Raw genomic sequence first — 21,309 nt, forward strand, 5'->3', positions numbered from 1 at the left:
CTTCTGATCTTAATGTTGGTGATCTTCTTGCGTGTTACATGAAATTGAAATCAGAATGGATTATCTATGCTGCCTCATTGAAGTACACCTTGGAAGGAATAGCATAAATGCCATCTTGGAGTTATATTGATTAGATTTGTATCACCTTTGCTGTTCTAATACCTCATACAGAAAATGTTAAGTCAGTAAACTTACCGCATAAATAAAAGAATCTGCTTTTCTGTTACCCTTTTCAGCGTAAATGTTACTTTCTGATATGAAAAACTGCAGATAGCCAACTGCTTTGAGAAGCTCATTAACAGGGACAAAGCTGATTTATTTATTTATTTAATCTCAGAATAAAATTAGAAATATGGTATCAAATGATAAAAAGTTATCCAAATGATTACCGAGCCATTTGAAGCCCTATTCTCTCCTTAATACTGTACAGTAGCTGTCAGTTATCTTTAGAATAAAGCTTCTATTCCAGTTTTCATAGCAAAGCTATGTTACAGCAAATGTGTTACTTTTAAGAATTCTACAGATCTGTTCACTTTATTCGGTCCTTTCAAAAAAATACAGATTTTTCAATTAGATGTTTAAATATATTTGAAATTAGAACAACAGAAGCCAGCCTGAAGTACAATAAAAAAAAAATCAAATGTCTGCTTTGAATGTATTTTTACTACACAAACCCGCAAGATCAAGTACTATCACTGTAAGCATATTTTTGGCACACACATAAAAATAATCACATAATGCATACCCAGATGCTTAATGGTAAACTATGCTTTTGAACACTCTGAGCAAGGGCTGTGATTCTAAACAGCAGACAGGTTCAGCTCCAGCAGCTGCAGTCATTGCTGTCTGAGATATCTGCCAGAGGTTACTATCCTTCATCCTGCTCCTCAGCTGCCTGGTCTAGTGAGCTCTAAGATAATTCACAGACTAACTCACAGATTAACCCACCAACTACTACACCAGCTGAGGAGAGAGAGAATCTCCATGAAGCTCTCCAACATCTGGCAGGGAAGCAGACCAGGCAACTGGTACAAGGAGTCAAAACCTCTGGCAGCCAAGGCTAGTTCTATCTAGATGGGAAATCAGAGCCCAAAGATAAAGCTCAGTCAGCTGGAATATGCCTACCTCATATTAGTGCAAACCTATGCTCTACGGCTTGCAGTGACTTGAAAGGATAAGCAAACCTTGTAACAGTAAAGTGCAGCAAAGAGGTCTATGTAGAAACTGACATGATTTTTTTAAATTGATGAGTTCTGGATTAATAAAACATGCTGACCAAGCCAGATTGTGACCCTTGTCGTGCAGGGAAAGTCCTTCCTTTTGGGAATTTCACACTTATACTTTTTTGGGGTTGATTTCTTTCTGGCCATTTCTTATTTTAATGGCCTTTTTGGGGCCACTGATCAGTGGGTTGGTGTTCTTGGTTTGCGGTTTCAGGGCTCCACTCTGACCACTGCGTCCCGAATTCTGGTTCTTACTGCGCGCGGTTCGCCGCTTTTGCTCTTGCAGTCTCTGTTCCCACCTCTGTAGAAATGCACAAGACAAAGAGGATGAGTTAGGGAAGGACATAATCATAAATAATTACATCCTAATCAAAGCTATCCTGAACCACCAATGCTAGTGCTACCTTTAACAGTCTCATGCTCTATATTGCAAGGCTATGGATGTCAGCATGTAATGGCTATTTGCAGGGAGTGTGTTCTAGGTTAGAGGGAATTTCCACAATACCAGTTGATGGAAATGACAATTGGCCATCTGGTGTGCATGCTGCATGTGAGTGCCTTTTCAGAAATATAGGGGAGCTGGCATCATGCCACCAAAAAGTCAGGACTAGTACATTGGAGCTCCTTTGCAAGGCCCTTCTTTGCTGTCTTGCTGGACTTGATACTTGACATTTCCTCAGAAAACTCTGCAGGAATCAAACTATCCTTTCACAATATATATTTAAGCACACAGCTACAAGGGGAGCTAGTATTTACTTTCCGCTTCTGATTTTCTCTGGGGTGGAAAGGACTGGGCATGAACAAGCTTATGTTATGGACAGACAATAGCAATGGTCACAGTGAAATCACACTTATTGAGGACAACACACTGTGTTGAGAGTTGCAATGTCATGGTTTGAATAATTCACCTGCAGCTTTATTCACCAACATCCCCAAGAAATTTTGAAAAGTAACGAGCCTACCAAAGATAACAGCTGTCAGATTTTCAAATCCAATAGTGCAGTAGTTACAAAATAGGTTTTTACAGTAAGTTTAACTGGTCAGCTCTCTGAAACATGGAGGGATCCATAAAACAGCAAAAGAGACTGCAGACTTTCACCTCCAGAAACAGAAATACCTATTTTAAGGAAAACAAGGTAGGCAGTAGAACCCAGAAAAGATCTCACCTCTCCCTTCTATTATCTTTCCCTTCTGAAATGCCTAAAGGCAATGGATTTACCCAGTGATCAGAGCAAGAGAAATGTTCTCCAGCTTGCCCATTCAATATCTCTGCACTGACTTTGTTACAGCTCAGACTCTTGTCCTGGCTAGAGAAAAGACCAGCAATATTGTGGTTATGTTAACAACTGTCTTCTGTGGTTGACAGACAGCTCAAAACATCCATTGTAAGTGGTAACTCAAGACAAAATTTGGATGCAAGTCTTCAGAGATGAATGATGGGCATTAAAATGAAGCCACTGTGATACCTAGCTCCATACTGGCTTTATGTGGTCAGAGTTATTTTATGCATCTTTATAAAACCAAAACTATCAGAAGACATTTAGTTGTGTCCCACTCAAACATGTTTAAATGAGGATTTAGTTTCTGAAATATGAGAAGAAATTACATATGCTTTGAAGGGCATTTTTTTTTGGCAGTCATGCATCTATTTGACAATCTGAAAACTAATGCCCAAACATGATTCAAGACACAATTAGAAATGACAAAACAGTGTGAGGAGGTGACTAAAACACACTGTGCGCCAGTAACAGGCCATTAAGTTGACAGCTAAAGGATTTCAGGAATCCAAGCGATATGTCAATATTCTTCTTAATCCCACATGGCATCCTCTGCAATTGACATGTATTTATGTTTTATAGATTTAAAGCATGTTTTCCACACACAGATTTCAGATGAGTAAGTGAAGAGGGTATGAGAGAAGCATTGAATGCAATTTCCTGCAAGAAGTTGGTCTGTAATCTAAAAGCTTCTGCTTATGGATTCCTACATCTCTTTTCCTCCTCTTTATCAACTGCCAATCAACTCATAATTAAAACATACATGTACGTCCATAAACATACATGTATGTCCTTAATGCTCTGAAAACCTTTCTGAATTCCAAAAATAACTTTCTTCCATGCCTAAAACTGGGAGGAAGAATCAGACCTCCTCTCAATCCATCCTTCCTTTCCATTAAAAAGAGATGTTTACAAGTATAGAGTGATATCAAGTGCTATCCTGAAGCCCCAAAAAGCAGGAGCATCTGATGTGCCTGCCACCCATGTCTCTATACTAAAGACTATTCCTTCTAGTGTTTCCTGAATCCAGAGAAACAATGTCCAATCCTTTGGGTGGGTCTTAGTAGGGAGTACCTGGTGAGAAGTGTGCGTCTCCAGCCTGTAATTTTTAATGCAGCAAAAAACATTAATCCAGTGCAGAGGATTTTAACTTCCTTTCTTATCTAATGTGGGCTACGTACTCCTCTGCATATCACCTTCACTCTCATATGATCACTGCTTGCAGTAGCAGGGATATGAAAAAAATTCCTAGAGACATTATTGTAAGAAACCAGAGTTCACACGAAGATTGTCCCACAGGGTAAAATTAAAGAAAAATAAAATTTTAGAGACACTAAAACACAAGATTAAAGTATTCAAATTTTCACTTATACTTGGGTAACTATGAGGGCTGAAAATGTTCAAGTGAAAATAATGATACGGATATCTGAAAGTCATCAAAGTTAATCAGTACTGAAGTAAAACAAAGGTGTTTAACTTTTTATCAAGAACCTCAGCCTTCTTTTCTTTGGTTGCATTTACCTTAAATCTTCTGTTTAGTTGGTCCTTCCATTTTTCAACTAGACATCCATCAAGAAGCATCAACCTGAAAATTAAGAAATACACACAAATTATAGATATTTCTGATTTTAATTCCTAGATGCCATGCCAAATGATTTGACACAGATTGGGGTTAAAATGCACCCACAGGTACTGGTGGATGGATGGGATGACGGGATACCATATGTTTCTCTGTGTGTTTGTGTGAAGAGTAGGTTAAACTGGTGCATTTTACTTTTGACTTTAAAAAAGAAGCTGTTTCACATGCACCAGCTAATACAGCTTAGCTGAAAAACAGTAATATAATTATATGATCACTTACAATTGTATCCATTTCTACCTATAAATACATGAGGATGGCAGTATGTGTTTCCTACATCTAACTCCTTAATGAGTCCTCTAAGGCAAATTTGGAAGAGGTATGGTAAGTGATACTTGCCAGACTTGCCTACCAGTGAAATCTGGCTAGCTCCTGCATGAAAACATTGAGTCCAGATGTTATGAAATGAACAAAACAAAAATCTGACTGTTAAATATATATGCATTAAACAGCTCCTAAAGCATCTTATTCTAAAGCAGTCTGATGTCACACCTTCCACTCCCAACCTAGAGACAACATTTTGTGTTTTTTTGTTTGGTTGGTTGAGATACTAGGCCTTAACATGCCCTAATATAAATGCCACTAAAATTCTGGGGGGTTGTACTTAGACACCAGTGTTGGCTGGAAACATCAAGACATTGTTATAAATGCACTGTTCTGGCTGGTGAAGTTTAGAAAGTGTAGCAGGGCCTGACCTCCAGTTTCTATGAATAGCATCACTGCTCTTAGCAGCTCAAGCATAGTACAAAATGCTGCTTCTTGTAGTCATTAGCCATGGTGCATCCAGTTTGACCAAACATAAAAGGTGAGTGCAAACCCTGGAGAACCAGGACCAATATGTTGTACATTTCTTTCCAAAGAGAAATTAGACAACTAACGTACAGCATTGATGCCAAGGCCATGGATGAAACGACAACATGGGGTACATCTAGCCCAGCTTTGGTTCAGGTCAAATTATCCAGCAAGGCTCTAACCCTAAAAACAGGCAATAGGTATTTTGCTATTGACTGCAGAGGAGGTACAGCTTCCACCCATTCTGCCTGTGTCATTTAAAAAAACTGCTGTAACTCAAAACCTTCTGTTTTCCTGCCACTGAGTTCAACAGGAAGCACATATAATAGTTTATGTTTCTTTTTCAAATCCACTTTAGTACACTATATGAAATTAAAAACCTCAATGACCTTTAAAAACCATCATAAGACATTTAGTGAATCACGTGTTTTTCCATAATAATGGAGATGCCGATTGTGATCTTTGACTTATGAAATCTCCCTTTCCTAACAGCCTCCAGAGGATCCTCTGCAACCCAGAGCTCCTCCATCGCTGTTCTGCTCATTGCCCTTTTACATGAGTCAGAGCTTGTATCCCTATAACGACTAACAGAAGTAGAGGGCTCTACACTAATATTTGTAAAATACTTCCAGACCTGGAGGGGCAAAGAGCTGAGTAGTAATAAAATACTGTGTCTGCTAGCTTACCAAAAAACAAGCTAAAGCAATAAGATATCAGATGGCAAATTTTAGAAACACCTATAAAATGCTCCCAAAATATCAACATAAAGCTCATTAAAAATATGGACATTAAAAATATGGATCCCACATGTGGATGTTCTATGGTCCTTTCAAGTGTGCATGGCCAGTTAACAGCAACATTACAGTATGCAAAACCAGCCTGCACATTTTACAGCCAGCCTTGCCTCCAAACCACAACACACAGGCCTACACAGAACCTAAAGCACCACAACCTGCTCTGCTGGCATCTACTGGTGCACTTGGGGTGCTAATGTGGATGGGATGTCCCGTTCTGCTTCAAGGAACCAGGGAGAAAAGGGAGCTGTGATTCATCACTCCTTCCCTCCACACCAGCATGCTGGATTTCCTTCCATGCCTCGGGCTAGGCTAACTGCCAGATGAAAGGCCTGGTAAAGTTTGTTTTGTTTTGTTTTTAATTTTAATCATATAGCAGGACTGGCAAGCTGCTCTAAGAGTATTTACTCTTCATCTGCCATCCAGGAGCTGGAGCTCCAATGGCTGCAGCTTTGGCTGGTCCCGCTACGGCTGCGGGATCAGAAACATCTCGTTGATGGCACTGGTCCAAAGTATGGACAGGCCAGCAGAGAAGGCCTGGCTCTGACTCCAGCAGCTCTGCTGACAGTGGATGTGTATCATCTCCTACCCACTCCCCTGGTGAGGCAGAACGATGCCTTCCATGTGGTCCTGCCAACACAGATCATCATCTACAGCCACCACTGGGCTTGTTGCACACAAAGCAACTCATCTCTATGGAAAGTGGTCCTGGAAAAACACTCCCAAGCTGGAGGTGACTGAACTGCTGCATGATACTTTATCACTATGCTGTCAGCACCTAATGCCACCAAATTTTATGTTCTTTGTGTGAGTCAAATTTTGTAAACACATCATGGCACAGAGCTGAGGCTGATGAAGTGGAGAAGGTCAGCTGTGAAGGTAATGGAAACATGTACGTGTACGTATGAGTTATCCTAAGAAAAACTATCAGCAAAACAAGCCTATGTTGAGAAATAGAGATTTACTGGTCCTCCTTCCCATCTATCACAGACAGCTCTAACACTTTTCTGCAACACATCATGGCTCACCTTGAGCGCCACTCATAGCACATGATGAGAACATCCTGCTTTGGTTGAAGAGGCGGGCACTGGCAGGAGGAATTTGTAAGAAGAGGCACTTGGGACAGAGGAATTGGCATTGAAGACTTGAGTATGTCTTTGACTTCAACCACAGTCGTTATCTCATTGCAGTTCCCTCTTTCTATGCTTTTTACTTTAGCGTGAATGACTGCAAATAAAAAAATAGAGGAGTGAGAACAATAAACAGTCTTGGAAATTTAAATGCATCTCAAAATTAAATAAAATATATTGAATTGGAAGCTGTTGTTTTGGTTGTGAAACTAGAACTACTTCTGCCTGTGTGGGCATGAACAGTGGCTTAGAATAACAGAGGCCTGATCTCAATTTGGTTTTCAGTAGGACTGTTGACAACTGTAAAATTAAACATGTGCTTAAATCTTTGCCAGATCAGGCCAACCAGTCTCGCCTGAAATCACACACAAAAACAGCTCCTTCAACTCAGACTTGAAGAACCCTTTGCACAAATCTAACCCATTCTCCAGCCACATCTGGCTATTTCTGATTAAGTAATGAATAATTTACCTCACAGACAGTTGTTATGAATTCAGTCCTTTCAATAATAAAATCACTTCCTGTAGATTGTAACCAGGAAATATAGTCTTTTCTTAAATATAAGAAACAAGGGAAGGCTAGAAGTCAAAAAAACTAAGAGGCTTGGGATTTCCATTATTTACTTGAGCTATACTTTTTTTCATCTTTTGCCTTTGGATTCTCTACCAATAGTGAGATCCTTATATAAACAAGATATTGAAAGAGCTTGTTCTGACTCTGAATACACAATCATTTGTATTTTTACTTTTCATTGAGGAAAACTGCACGTCTACACAGATGCAAGAAGGTGAAACACTATAGATTGCTCTGAAATGATCCCTAGGCTAACTTTGTAACGACAAACTCTAGCATCACCTACCAATCCAGCATTTTAACCCTTCTCTCTTGTGAGAAATACCAGATCTAATAAATTAAGTATGATTTTTACATAAAGGATTTTGTCTCTAGGAAACATCAAAATAGAAAGGGTTCTACTGTCCAAAAATTCTTCAGTGAAAGAGGCATGAGAAGTGTATAGACCACAGGGTGATCAGCCTGCTCCTGCCAGCCACTGGGTCAAAAGCCTCCACATGAACCTCAAAACATTTGGAATAAACTTCACACATAGAAAACAGGAGACCAGCACTGTTAATGCAGTCTGGGGTTTACCAGACTACGCCTTGCTACCTTTACCAGGACATGTATAATAGACACAAAACATGTGAGGAATTTCAGTTTTGGAGACTCACAACCTGTTTTCAAGTCTGATTGGTACACTTGAAAGTACAATTTGGCTGTATATCTTATTTTAAAGGTTTTCAGAAAAAAATTGATTGATTTCAAACTCATTAAATCTCGTCCCTCAATTCATTTTCCATATAAATAGGTCTATTTATATCACAGGGTGCTGAATAAAAATTTACATCTCAAAAGCAAAATCTTGATTTCACAAATTCAATAGAATTAAATTTTGGACCTCAACACACTGGTTTTACTCAAGGAACACTCCCACTGAAATCACTGGAATCAGCATTTACATGGCTAACACCTGTCTTTCATTTTGGAACAGTCATTTGATATCACTACTTTTCATATGTTTCAGGCAACTGTGGAAGCTTATTGTTCCACCTAAACATATCTCTATGCTGCATTGACACAGATCAAAGAATTATATAAAAAGAGTAAGTCATGTAAATGCACCAAAATGCTATAATGAACAAAAAGTTATACAATTACCTAAGCTAGAGGTTCAGCTTGATTATTCCCAACAAACATGCTAACAAAGAAGCAAATAGCTACAAACTTACTTTCATTTCATACCAAACAAATACGAACTGAACTATAGTATAACCCTACTGGAGAACAACTAGATAAATGACTGGGAAAAAACCTGCTGTCTGAGAAAATACCCACAAAGTGCAAAATGAAGCAATACTGCATATAAAATTCACAGCTATAGTTAATAGAGGCTTTGCATTGACACTAGGTTTAATCTGGCATTTATCTAATCTTAATTAGAGTCCTTCCTGACTCACACCATCAGAAAACTGAGGCAAGGGGAAGTCAAGGGGAAAGAGGGGTGAATACTTATTTTTATTGCAAATATGTCACCCACCATATAATGAAATTATTGGCTATCTCCGTGGCTGGATGGTGCAAATTGTCAGTGAATTCAGTTATTCTCTGACAATTCTGTACCAGACAGAACTCTGGCTAATAAGTAAAAGTATATACAAACTTCTAAAAACTTTTTACTTTGCTGCAGCTGGTTCACATTTACAAGTTTTATTTGGGTAGTAAACCCCTGTTTATTCTACCTGCCAGATGAAACAGGAGCTGGCCAACTCATCACACTCGCATCAGGCTTACCTGCCTTTACTGGAGTGACCTTTGCAGCAGCAACCACCCTTTCTGCAGACCAGAAGGGTGCACATTACTGACATTTTACTACTTTTGTCAGAAACACACCATCATCTGTGCAATTACTACTACTGCCTGCACATGGTGTGTGCTACAGCTGGATTTTGGAAGAGGACAGCTAGTTATTCCCCAGCAAACACCCACTTGGAAAGGGTGTGTTGGAGGCAGTCTTCTCATGCCACACTTGCTGGATGGGGCCTGGTGTGGGCTCAGCACCCACAGAGAGCTGCCTAACTTGCAGGGACACAAGGAGGATGTGGGGCAGGCAAAGCGAAGCATTTCCCCCATGCACTTACTGTAGCTGTAGTTCTTGGCCAAGTAGGTTGACAGCGTAGGCTTTGTCTTTTTGCACCTGCACCGCTCTTCAAAGGAAGAGAAGGGAGAAAGGTTGAGGGGTGTCAGAGGGACCCTGTCTCCGGAGAGGTGGAGGGGGGGGGATTGCCCTAGGCTCACCCTGGCCACGGCTCCTGCAGTCAGGCTCCAGGGGTCTGTCCGGCACCATAAAGCCCTGTGTGAAGTCCGTCCACTTCACATCTGCAAACAGAGATGCGTCAGGGAATGAAAACTGTCGGTAGAGGCTCCAGGACTGGAGCGTAGGGGTCCCGCAGCCCCCCCTTCCCACCCTGGGGGGTCCCGCGGCGGTGGAGGGAGTCCTCCCTCCCACCTTTCGCCGCCCCCAGGGTTCTCACCCTCCGGCACGTCGGTGACGATGGCCTCTGGGGAGATGCAGACGCCGCGGTCGTAGACGGGGAGGTCGTCGCAAGCCAGGCTCTCGGGCCAGCTATGGTTGTAGCGGCGCATGATGGGCTCGCAGCCGTCGCGGGCGCGCTGGCAGACGGAGCGGCACGGCTTGATGGGGTCGTAGAGGAACTCCAGGGTGCAGATGGGGGCGTACATGGCGCAGAGGAAGAAGGGCAGGACCGGGCTGCAGCCGGTGGCCACCAGCTCCTCGTACTGTTCGATAGCGAGGACGGCGTTTTCTTGGGTGCTGTGGTGTAGGTGGTTGGGCATGCGGGTGATATTCCAGGGCATGGAGCGGCACATGGGGATGCGCACCGCCTCGCACGGCGCGCCCTGCGCCCGCGGGCTCACCCGCAGCCACAGGGACACCGCCACCAAGGCGCGCAGCATCCTCTTCCTCCTCCTTGTCCTCCTTGTCCGCCCGCCGCCGCCCCGTGGGTCCCGGCGGCCGAAGGGCGCGGAGCGGCGCTGCCTCCCGGAGCCCTGCTGCAGTCAAGTCGCGGGAGCCGCCGCGCCGACAGCCATGGACATCGCAGGACCGCATTTATACCAGTGGCACGAGTGACGTGAGGCCGATCGCGCTCCCTTGGCAGCCCCGCTCCTCCGGGGGGTGGGGGGGTGTGCGTGTATGTGTGCGTTTTGCTGTGCAGGCACGGTGACATCACCTCCACCCCGTTTAATCCCTCGGCGACATCACTGCGTCTCTCGGCCGCCGCTCCAGCTCCGTTTCAGTTTTCATCTGTGTCATAAATTCCTTCAGGTGGAAGCGGGGCGGGGTAGGGAAGGAAACTCAAACCACAGGATTCTGCCGCGGGGCTCTGCGCTCCGGCGCGGGGAGAGGGAAGGCGACGGTAGGAACCGAGGCTTCTTCCCGTGGGGCTGAACTTTATACGCCGCGTTTTCTCAAGGGAGAAGAAACTTTTTGCGGGCTTGAGGGAGCTCCGGCAGCTGTTCCCGTCGCCTTCAGGGGGTTGCAAAATTCCCTCCATGAGCTCGGCACGGACGCGGAAAGGCGTGAAGTGGACGGGCGGCCAGACGGGGTGGTGGCTCGGGGCCCGGTTTGCTCAGGATAGGGGAAGCGGCGGTGGCCGGGCCGAGACGGGAGCGGGCGGCGGGGCCGGGGCTGTGCGGGGAGTTAGCCCGTCGCCCCGCTCCCCCCCGCCGCTGTCCCCCACCAATCGCATCTGCACACGAGCGGAAGAAGGGGTTTCAGACTTTTCCCAAACTGTTTTTTATTTTCCTTTCTTTGGTACTCCACGGCCACGCGCCCCTGGTGCAGAGGAGTGGCGTGCCCAGGCGGGGGCAGAGGGCTCCCTTCACAGCCCACCTCTGTTCCCCCGTGCACGGAAAGACCTCCGGGCCCGTTCTTCACTGTGGGAAATGCCGCTCCCCAGTCTTTGAGAGACCCGCTGAGATAAGAAGATTAACTCAATGCCAAGTTATGCCAGTGACCCGAGAGAGCCACAGCGTGGCTCAGAGGTACCTGCCCCGGCCAGGTATCGTGGTGTTCCCTGCAGATGAAGCAGAGCTGCAGACACGGAGCATCTGGGGCACGGGCCTCCCCCTTCCCTTAGTGGGTGCGGAAAGCACATCCAGTGCAGGCAGGAAAGAACAGCTGATACACTTAAGAGGGTAGTGGGAGATGAAGGAACGCATGTGGTGAAGGAATGCTTGGTGACACTGCCTGTCCGTGGGGAGGCACTAAAATGCCTCCCTCGAGAGCAACATTAAAGTCGTTTCTCCCAGCAGGTCACCCCTGTTCGCGTATCCCCTCCCTCTCCAAGCTCGCGCAGAATACCCAGGGCTTGGAGCTCGCAGCTGCCCCTCTGGGCACGGCTAGGGCGCCCAGGCCCTCCCGGCTGCGGGGAGGGAGGCGTGAGAGGGCGCGAGTCCCGGTGGCCTGTCGCCGCGCCGCCTCGTGCCCCGCTGGCGTTCTGGGCGCTGTGGCAGCAGCCGCCTCTCGCCGCCGAGCTGATGCGGGTTTGGAGGCGGGCCGCCCCCGCCCCCCGGCACAGCCTGCCCGCCCGCCTGCGCGCCGTGCGGGGCGGCCGTGCGCCGAGGGAGCGCGGAGCGGAGCATGGCGCGGCCGGCGGCCGGCCGGCAGCCGCGCCCGGGGCCGGCGCCGCCGCTGCGGCTGCTCCTGCTGCTGGGTGTCCTCCTGCTGCGCGGTGGAGCGGCGGCGGCGGCCGAGCCGTGCCAGGCGCCGCGGCAGTGGGAAGGGCGCACCGTGTTCTACGAGCACGGCTCGGGCCGCAACACGCGGGCCGCCGTCTCCTACGACGGCCCCAACCAGCGCGTCCGGATCCTGGAGGAGAGGAAGGCGCTCATCCCCTGCAAGAAGTAGGTGGCGGCGGGACCTGCGGCGGGGCCGGGCCGGGCGGGGCGCTGAGGGTCGGCACAGAGCCCGGAGGCGCCTCCCGGGGCGTGCGGGTGATGCGAAGCCGGGAAGGGGGGACTCCCTCGGGCTCCGCGTTGCCGGTCGCTCCTCCCCTGCGTGAGTCGGGACAGCGCGGGGACGGCGGGAGGCGAGGCACCGGCGTGCAGGGAACAGCTGGCGCTAGGAAACCTGTCACCAGCAGGGTTTGCATCCATCCTCCATGTAGATGTATGTGTATATATCTCGAGAGATTTATGATCAACAGTGTCAGTTTTTTTACCTTCAGAGATATTTTTCCCCCTCCCATCTCTTTTGCTATTTAAATGGAATTTGAAACGAATCCAAAAATTTGTAGTATAATGAGGTATCATGAGGTATTATGAAGAGGTTATACTCAAACATGTGAATAACGTTATGGAGTAAGGGAGGAGGCACTAGATCAGTAATTTACTAATAAGTTTGAGTTACAAGTTCTCTGGGCCTTCTAGGTCCTTGTCAGTGCTTGGTCCTAAGTCAGTGCCAGGGTGTCAGGATGCATCAATTACCTGTGGTACAGTGTATTCTTTCCCATTGCACAGTCCTGCAGGACCTTCCTGTTCTTCATTTATACAGGATATATCTGTTAAGCCCATAACTAATCCAAAAAAATCCCTGTGTCATTGTTTGTTTCTTGATTTGCTGAAAATCAAATGTAGAAAAAAGCTGACTAAGGAAGATCCTCTTTTTCCTTCCTGAGCCTGACAAGCTCAGGTTGGGTAGGAGAACTGATGGGCCTAGAGAGGCCTTGCTGAGTGAAACATTTCTGGCTACTGAGTGTCAATCACTTTCAGACAACATGTCAAAACATACCTGCCAGCGTGAGGGTAGCAGGTCTGCCCATACCTCTGCCTCTTCCACCTACAGATTGTTCAAATAATAGTGCATCCCTCCTGGGAATGTGTGAGACAAGGTAATGACTAGCCTACAAATGCTGTATCATCCAAACTAATGGTCTCTCCTGTTAAAAAAATCAATATTCCTTTTTTCCTGCTGTATTTTTTTTTCCTGACAATCAATTTCATACCAACATAGCACAGTAATTGTTTTAATCTTTCCAAAGCATATGCTCTTCTGTGATCCTTTCCCTCCAAATCCCCTGATGCTCGTAGAACTGTTTTGTGTGTTTCATTTTCAGGCTTACCTGTGCCTCATTGTAAGCTTTTTTCATTACTGTTTTTGTATAGTGGCCATGTGAAGAATGGTAAAAACAACAAACAGGTGTTTGCTGGTGGTCTGCTGACACACAGCATGGAGTCTGACACTGGCCATGCGGTGTTCATGCTTCCTTTCTTCTGCAAGTCCTAGGTTGACTTTAATGTTTGACAAGCATAAAGCTGTGCTACAAAGCCTGATTCAGGTCTTTTCCAGCTTCTAAGTTATATTACACTCATTTCTTAAAGTTTATATTTATTTTATTTGAAAATTTTAAGATTGAATAATTACATTTTGGACTCTGGGCCACATTTTGTCTTTTTCCAAGATCTTTTTACATTTTTGATAAATACCTGCTGTGGATGCACTTTTGTCTGGGTTGGTAGTGCTAGAAAGAGGCAGAGTACAGACAGGTGTCCTTGTTGATTTCTGCTGTGTTAGATTTTTGTTGTAAACAAATTTCTGACCTCAGGGGTCTTTAATGTTTCCAGGTCCATGTTTTCTGCCATCCAAAGTTCGAGACGGGTTTTGTTATATGTGCAGTAGTGTCTGCTCAGGGCATGACCCAGCTTCCATTTAAGTCAGCAGAAAGTCTCCTGTTGGTTTCAGGTTGGATCAGAATTGTGATCACAACTTCATTTCACAGAGATTTATCCCGTCTTTTGAAAAAGAACCTCTCCACCCTGTTTTGATATTGACAAGAAAGGGATAATTACGCCGAATCAATGAGTACAAAATCAACAAGAAAAATAGTGCTGCCCTGGTCTGTAAGGAAATTTCAGTCTAAATTCTCACATTTTGCTCTTATCAGATGTAACTTATGTGCAGCAATCAGGGTTGGCCAACAACCACATTTTTCTACAGAGCATTTTCTGAAGCTTGCAAATGTGGACCTTAATCAGACACAGCCCTGATTGAGTTACTGGCTGAGGTTAATCAAGGACACAAAGATTTGCCTGTGTGGAATGGCTTGCAGGCTCATAACCACAGGAAAGCTTGAAACTTTTAGGTTTTATTGTAGATTTATGTTTAAAATTAACAAATTCTGCCATGTGGCATTTTCATACCTACCTCAACTCCAGATAAGTAGCCATAAGGTAAACGCCCATTTGCTGCTTCATTAACATCACTTCTTTGTCCATCGGTTGTTTGGAGATCACCTGAGATGCAGTGACCACATTGGTAAAGAGTGCCCATTCCCCATTGTCCAGCTGCACTGTGTCACCTGCCACCTGGGCACACGCCTCGCTTGCCAGACAACCAATAGAGCCACTTCATTAGAGAAGTCATAGTTGTGGTTTCAACCAGCTTGTTGGGCGGGTGTTTCTCTAGGTCACACAGTTGGCTCCTGCACTCTGGCTCAAAGTGTAAAAACTACCAACAGTGATCCTAGGCTGAGATTTTTTGAGGAGAACCTATTCCAGTTGGATTCATTTCTGGGCTTTCTTTTTCACTTCTTTTACAGACCCAGCCTTATCTACACTCTACTTCCTTTGTTTTCTCCAGCATGCCTTGCCCTGCTGCTTCTTTCCCCTTCAGGATCAAATCTTTGGGGATAGACAAGGTGGGCAGGCAGGGACAATTTTAAAGTTTTGTGTAGTGCTCAGCTGATACTGATAGCAGAAGAGAAAAGAAAACAAACATTGAGTATATTGTGCTGTTTCCCATTTGGACTAGGTCATTCCAGATATAATGTGAAAGGGGAACACTTGAAACAGCTCCCTAGACCTCTTGAGGCAAAGCTGTTCTGTTAAACACAGAACATGTTTTTTAATCCTTTATGGCCTACTATATGAAATTACTTCCTTTTGTGCTCTCTGGATGTTAACCCTCTGTTGGCCTCTATCTCAGGACACTTCACAAAATAGGTAGCAGTCACCAGCATGGTTTGCAGCTGGGGCAAGAGTTTCTTTTTAAGGTGACTTCAAATGGTGTAGATTTGAGTATGACATCGCTGCAAACTGGTGAGAAATTCCTGAACAAAAAAGTCCAAACAAAGAATCCTACTGACTGCACTGTGGCCAAAACTTCATGTCATCCATCACCTTTCATTTTCTTGGAGAAATAGAGCAAGGGGTGTGCTCTTTGGCACTGCTGAAGCCACTCAACAGGTGTTAGTGTTCAGTTATGAAGAAAGAAAAGCACAAGTGAGGAGCAGAGCAGAAATAGTACAGGTGGTGTTTGAGAGCTGGAGTGTTACTTGCCACATGCTGTGTTCACAGTTTCACACTTTTCTTCCATACTATTTTCCACAGAATGATTTGCAAGGAAGGCCCAATACGTATTGTCCTATGAGAAATGTTGTGGTGGGAAGAAAAGAAATTCCATGTGGTCGAGAAAGTTAGTAGGAGGAAGAAAATGCTTTTTTGTTTTTTCTTCTATGCATGTATTTTAACAGAAACTTCCTTGCCCTATTGTACAGTACTCAGCACATTGCCTGTGTATTTGTAACTGTCAGGGTTAGTGTTTTAAAAACTGTAGCTGCACCGCAGAAAAACAATCAGGAGGTGCCCTATCAGTGTTAATTTAAAAACAGAGTGTTGTTAAATTCCTTTAGTTCAATCATATTTGCAAAAGATAGGCACAATTAAGGGGAGGATAAACTCCTCACCTGGCTGCACAAACTGCTGGTGTGATGGAGGAGTGACAAAGCTATGTTTAGAGAAATAAGTCTCTTATTCTGGCAGGCTCTTTGCCTGTATGTGTCAATCCCTGTCCTTGACTGAAGAGAGGCAGCATAAGGTCAGGTACAAATATAACAACATTCATCTGGAGAAGAGGTGATGACTTTTCAAAATAAACAGAGTGTGGGTACACGTGTCTGACTTAACTACTTTTTAGTTGTTTTAGGATGTGTGATTGTAAAGGAAAAAACAGTGGTGTCTGACCTATTAAAATCGTATCATCCATCCGTTCTGTGGTCATTGTGGTGACTCAATAGGCTAAGTATTGAGCTACGCTGAGCAACTGCAAATTTGTTTCCCAGACTTGGTTTTGGGAGTGGTTTCTGCAGTTTAATGTTTTGGGGAATGAAAGACTGTCACGGGTAACATTTTCAGAATTGGCCAAGTTGCCCAGGAACCCAAGTTCCATTTTTTAAAGATTATGTAGAGTGTGCAGACTTGTGAGACCCTTAATTTGCAGTGAAACAGAAATGAATTTTCAGCAGTTTCTCTAAATGTAACCTTAGTTCTTGGGACCTAAAATTCGTCATAAGCTGCTGTGTATATAACTCGCTTCTGAGAACAAGATCTGAAGGAAGGTACTTAGACCTCCTGCATTTACTTTGCTCCTATAGATGTCAAGTTCTTTCAAGTGTCTGCTGCTGCTAATGACTGTGAGTTTGGAAAGCTGCTGTGCTGGATGCACACTGACTCTCAGATGCCAGGCAATACCCTGAAGCAAGCCTCAGTTTTTCTAATGAGAGTTGTGTGGTGGGGTATGGAGGGTTGGCTGTAAAAGCCTCAACCCCTGCATTTCCATCATAAGCCCATTTACAAGTCAGTTTAGTGAGTCCCTCAGTGATGCTTCCTGCCGAGGCAGCTGGTTCCTTGGAGAAGGCCGCTGTACAAGGAGGGAACTGTGGCCCATGATGGCTGCATTGAGGAGCATCTCGTCTCACTTCAGCTGTTCATTCTGTTTGTTTTCTGCCCCCAGGCAGCAGCAATCATTCCCTTTTCCAAGTTCTTGGTCTTGTTGGAAGTTGGCCAGCCTATACAGCTCAGGAAGGCGCTGTAGTTAATTGCTTCTGTTGTTACAAGTGGGCTGGTTGGGAAGAGATGAAAACACTGCTCAGGGGAGGCAGTTGAAATTCTTCAGCGGTTGAACTGCATCAGTAACAAACAATTGGACTCTGTTAGAGGAAGTTGGGAACTGTTAGCTTAGCAAAGCTTTTTCTGTCTTGTGTGCTATGCTTCCTTGGACAACGGCATTTTTGTTAGTTGTAAAAAAAAAAAAAAAAAAAAAAAAAAAAAAACCAGAAAAAACCACCTGAGTATGAATAAAGCAAATCCATTGCTTTGAAATGGCTTTGAAATGTTTAGTGTAGTGTTCTTGAAACCATTGTTTATGCTAAGTGCTCTGGAGCCATTTCATAGAATACCAAAACATAGCATGCATCCAAACTGAACAGAATAAACTAGTTCTTAAATTCAAAATAGCAGGATCCACAAAACCTTTTAAAGCTAGAGAAAAAATGTAGATAAAGCGTCCAGTGACCAGCTTGCTAGAGCACTGGTTGGTGTACTTAAAAACCACTGTCAGACACTCACTGGGATCATTACTACCACATGAGTTCTAGCTATTGTTTACTAGATGTTGTTAAAAAACAGAGGTTCTCATTAAAATGTTTTGTTTTTCTAAAAGATGTTAAATGGTAGTCACTAATACCATGTTGTACTTGATACTAGTGGATTGGCTTAAGTGTTTTATCCGTCTGAACCCTTTAAATTTAGGGAATTACTTCTTTCTTCCCTCTTATCATCTCTTGCTTGTCTATTTGAACTTTTTGAAATAATGTATTTTTGCATTGAAACTTATGGCTCATTTTGTAGTGTTGGACATTATACCAAAAACTTAAGGCAAGACCAGGACTGGACTGAAAATACAATATGCCTATATATCTATAACTTGGACCAATGTTTTCAAAAGATAAATAATGTAATTTTTTTTCACGTTTTTTTAATTCTTTTTTTTTTCTTTCTTTTTCCTTTTTGGTAGAGATTTAAAATGGACATGAATAGAAAGAGATTCAGTGTTCTGTGGTCACAGACAGCTGATGGTGACATGACTGCACAGCTAAACAAACACAATGAAAGACATCTTTATATTAATGATCTTAATTTGGACTCCATTCAACTTGAGGCCTGATGCAATTCAGATGTCACAACTGACAACATCACACCTATTCTCACAGGACCAGAGGCCATTCATCTGAAAAAGTATCTCCTCTGAAGGCTAAACCAGAATTTTCTAATAAAGGGTTTCTCTGAGGTTATTTCTTTCCCAGATAGAGACCTGATTTGTATTACATATCAACAGGCCTATCCATTTATTAGCTGCATGGAACAGGTTTTCAACTGGATGACATTTTCCCAGACAAGTGAAGTCAGTGAAATGGTACCTTACTATGCCTTTTTTGGTATGCTAGGTCATTGGTTGATTGAAAATTGAAAGTTATGGTTCAGGTATCCTTCTATCCTCTCTATTTTGCTATAAACTAACTGGTGGCTAACCTTGGCATGGCATAATAAATAATACTGAGCTATTCAGACTTGAGGCCATCCAGCTGTGAATCTGTGTAGCTGCAGCAACAACAATCCAACTCCTCATCTTGATCAGCTTCATCCCTATCTTCAGATGACTTTCATTTTGGCCTTACCTGTAGATTTGCAAGGAATCACATGCTCAGCAACTTGAGGAGTTCTCTCTCATGAAGTATTTTTACCTGTTGCTCTTCTTTACTCAAAGGGGAAATTATTTTCTCCCTCCAGAGTGTTTTTAAGGCATGGTACAGTGTCTGATGTGCTGGGGAGGGGATGATGTCTGGGGAAAACAGGGACACTTTGTGCAATATTTTGGCTCTTCTAGAATAAGGAGCATTATGCCCAGCATGGCATTGCATAATATGAAGGTACCAGCGGCCAGTGAAACTTCTCCTTACCTCTGCCAAGCAGCCCTGCTTCTTTCAGTTGTTTTTGTTCACTGCCTCACTTTCATGGACCCAGGGGAGATGTAGGTATGTTGACTCGAGATCTGAGATTCCACAGGGAAATTTTGTGTTGTCCTGAGGCTCCAGAGGATGCTTCTTTGCCTGTATCATGGTCACTCTCCCATACCTGAGAGTCATAGGCCTAGAACAGGATTTTCTGCCAAGAATTTGTTCCCATCTGTGAAAGCATGGACAGTTCAACATGAGAGAGAGTCTTTGTTTTTAGTGGTGTATTAAGTAGTGTATCTGGAACTGGTACCACTTATACATTCACACTCAGGAGTAAATTGGGGATTTCCAACAGCAGCCTAAATGTCCTTGTCCAAAACCCAGTATATGGTTTTCTTACTGCAGGTGGTTTTACTACCCAATTTATGGTTTTCTTCTACAGTAAGAAAGAAGGAATCATTTGTTTTCATGTGAACTCACATTTTTTTTAATCTTTCATAAAAATCCCTGGCTAACATTTATTTGAGAATCAGTTTAATCATTGTTTTGAAGGTTATGTGCTGACATTTGGCTTTGTGTCCAACTCGATATTAAAAGTGTTTCCTGTGTATCACAAAAAGAAAGATATGGTAACTTCGGCAATTCTTGTTTTTGCTGTGAGAATTTTACTAGCAACATTCCTACAGTCAATAGGGTTGTTCCCATAACTTAACAATGACCATATTTATGCTTTTACAGATTTGTGTTTATGTGTTTTCATGATTTTAAAATTTCTGGCATCAGAACATGAATTTGGCAGGCATTTTCTTCTTGTACAGTGCTCACACTGTAGTTACTACAATTTTTCAGTCTTTGGCTACTAAGAGTTCATATGTCTGGGAAGCTACTTAGGTATTCATTCCATGAAAGCTTATTTTATCCCTTTCATTCCTTATGAAATTTACCCTTCCATTCTGGCATCATCCAGACTATGTTTTGTGGGCTAAATCCAGCCCAGAGGGAGCTTCCATCTAGCCTTCTGCCTTTCCCCACTGAATAGCTCCTTGTTGGTTTAATGATTGTTTGAAATTTGGATCCCTCTGAGTTGCTGCCCTTCTGTCCATGTGGGAGGAACAGAAGAAACTGGATGCATAAGTTGGAAATCACCTCAGTCAACCCTGTGCCTGAGGGTCAGTGGTATACACTGCCATATTGAAGGAGTGATTGAAAATTCATGGTAATATGTGTGCAGATGCCACACTGCGTGTGTGTAGCTTATTTCTTTTGCATATGAAAGTGATGGATTTTGGGATTATTAATTTCTTATCTGACAAAAATAACCTGTAAGATTCCAGCAGTGAACATGATGTAGATTGTCAAATATCATTGAGAGATACCAAATTATGTTGATTCTGGAGCTCTGTCTGCATTTTCTTTATTTCTGTTTTGTTTTGTAACTAAAAAAAGAACATGTTTCAAAGCTTAATAGAAATACATGTAGGACTGCGAGCCTGTCTGATTCAACCCAACTGTCCCCAAAGAGTGATCTAAGAGTGATAAGAGCACCTCATAATTATGGAGTTCTAAAAGAGTAGCAAAAATCTTGATTGCTGCCTTCTTTTGGATATTAGAAGACTGAAACTTTCTTGACTCTAGCTTAACTTTTTTGCTCTAGCTTCTCCCTAAATCATAAACAAAAGCAATCTCTTCATTGCTATTCAAATTACTTTTTAATATGAAACATCTAAGTGGCTTGTCCTTAAGTTCATTAAACTCATTTGCCCTTCTCAAATGGAAAGTGATATTGTCTACCTACTAGTTATCTTATTTTCTATATGTATTATTTTTCCTGAGGATAGTTCATAGTGGAATGTGATAATGTGATAGATAGCAAACAATGCAGAAGACCAATATTACCACATGTATTGCTTCATCTCTTATTAAGGTTACTTACTTCTTCACTTAATTTAAAAAATAACATTGCAATAATACCCTGCATATTTACCTTTTGGTCAGTTGAATAGTTCACAAGTAAATCATTCCAAAAACGGCTTCAGTGACCCTTAGTGATTGACTTGTAGTGCAGTAATGTACTCTTCAGAATCTG

The 21,309-nt window shown here is 43.4% G+C and overlaps 2 protein-coding genes across 2 annotated transcripts in view; one reads left to right on the plus strand and one right to left on the minus strand.

Moving 5' to 3' along the window:
- Positions 1–570: 570 nt before the first annotated feature.
- On the minus strand, positions 571–10,554 carry SFRP4 (secreted frizzled related protein 4). The gene is made up of 6 exons (XM_053945221.1): positions 9,945–10,554; positions 9,709–9,789; positions 9,552–9,617; positions 6,754–6,952; positions 4,022–4,085; positions 571–1,524 (listed from the first exon to the last, which is right to left on the minus strand). The coding sequence occupies exons 1-6, from the start codon at positions 10,384–10,386 to the stop codon at positions 1,336–1,338; spliced, it is 1,041 nt and encodes a 346-aa protein (XP_053801196.1). The 5' UTR covers positions 10,387–10,554; the 3' UTR covers positions 571–1,335.
- Positions 10,555–12,073: 1,519 nt separating this feature from the next.
- EPDR1 (ependymin related 1) overlaps positions 12,074–21,309 on the plus strand; it is a 28,682-nt gene continuing 19,446 nt past the window's right edge. Inside the window, exon 1 of the mRNA XM_053960582.1 lies at positions 12,074–12,336. Coding sequence (XP_053816557.1) covers positions 12,074–12,336 — 263 coding nt within the window. The remainder of the gene's footprint in view (positions 12,337–21,309) is intronic.

The sequence above is a fragment of the Vidua chalybeata genome, chromosome 1 (assembly GCF_026979565.1).
Source record: "Vidua chalybeata isolate OUT-0048 chromosome 1, bVidCha1 merged haplotype, whole genome shotgun sequence".
NCBI classification, from domain to species: domain Eukaryota; kingdom Metazoa; phylum Chordata; class Aves; order Passeriformes; family Viduidae; genus Vidua; species Vidua chalybeata.

Excerpts from the sequence above, each read along its gene's own strand:
- SFRP4 (XM_053945221.1), bottom strand. The coding sequence starts at position 10,386 with ATGCTGCGCGCCTTGGTGGCGGTGTCCCTGTGGCTGCGGGTGAGCCCG. Across the intron at positions 9,790-9,944 it reads CGTCACCGACGTGCCGGAGG|ATGTGAAGTGGACGGACTTC; the intron begins GTGAGAACCCTG and ends CTCTGTTTGCAG. Across the intron at positions 1,525-4,021 it reads AACTAAACAGAAGATTTAAG|AGGTGGGAACAGAGACTGCA; the intron begins GTAAATGCAACC and ends GCATTTCTACAG.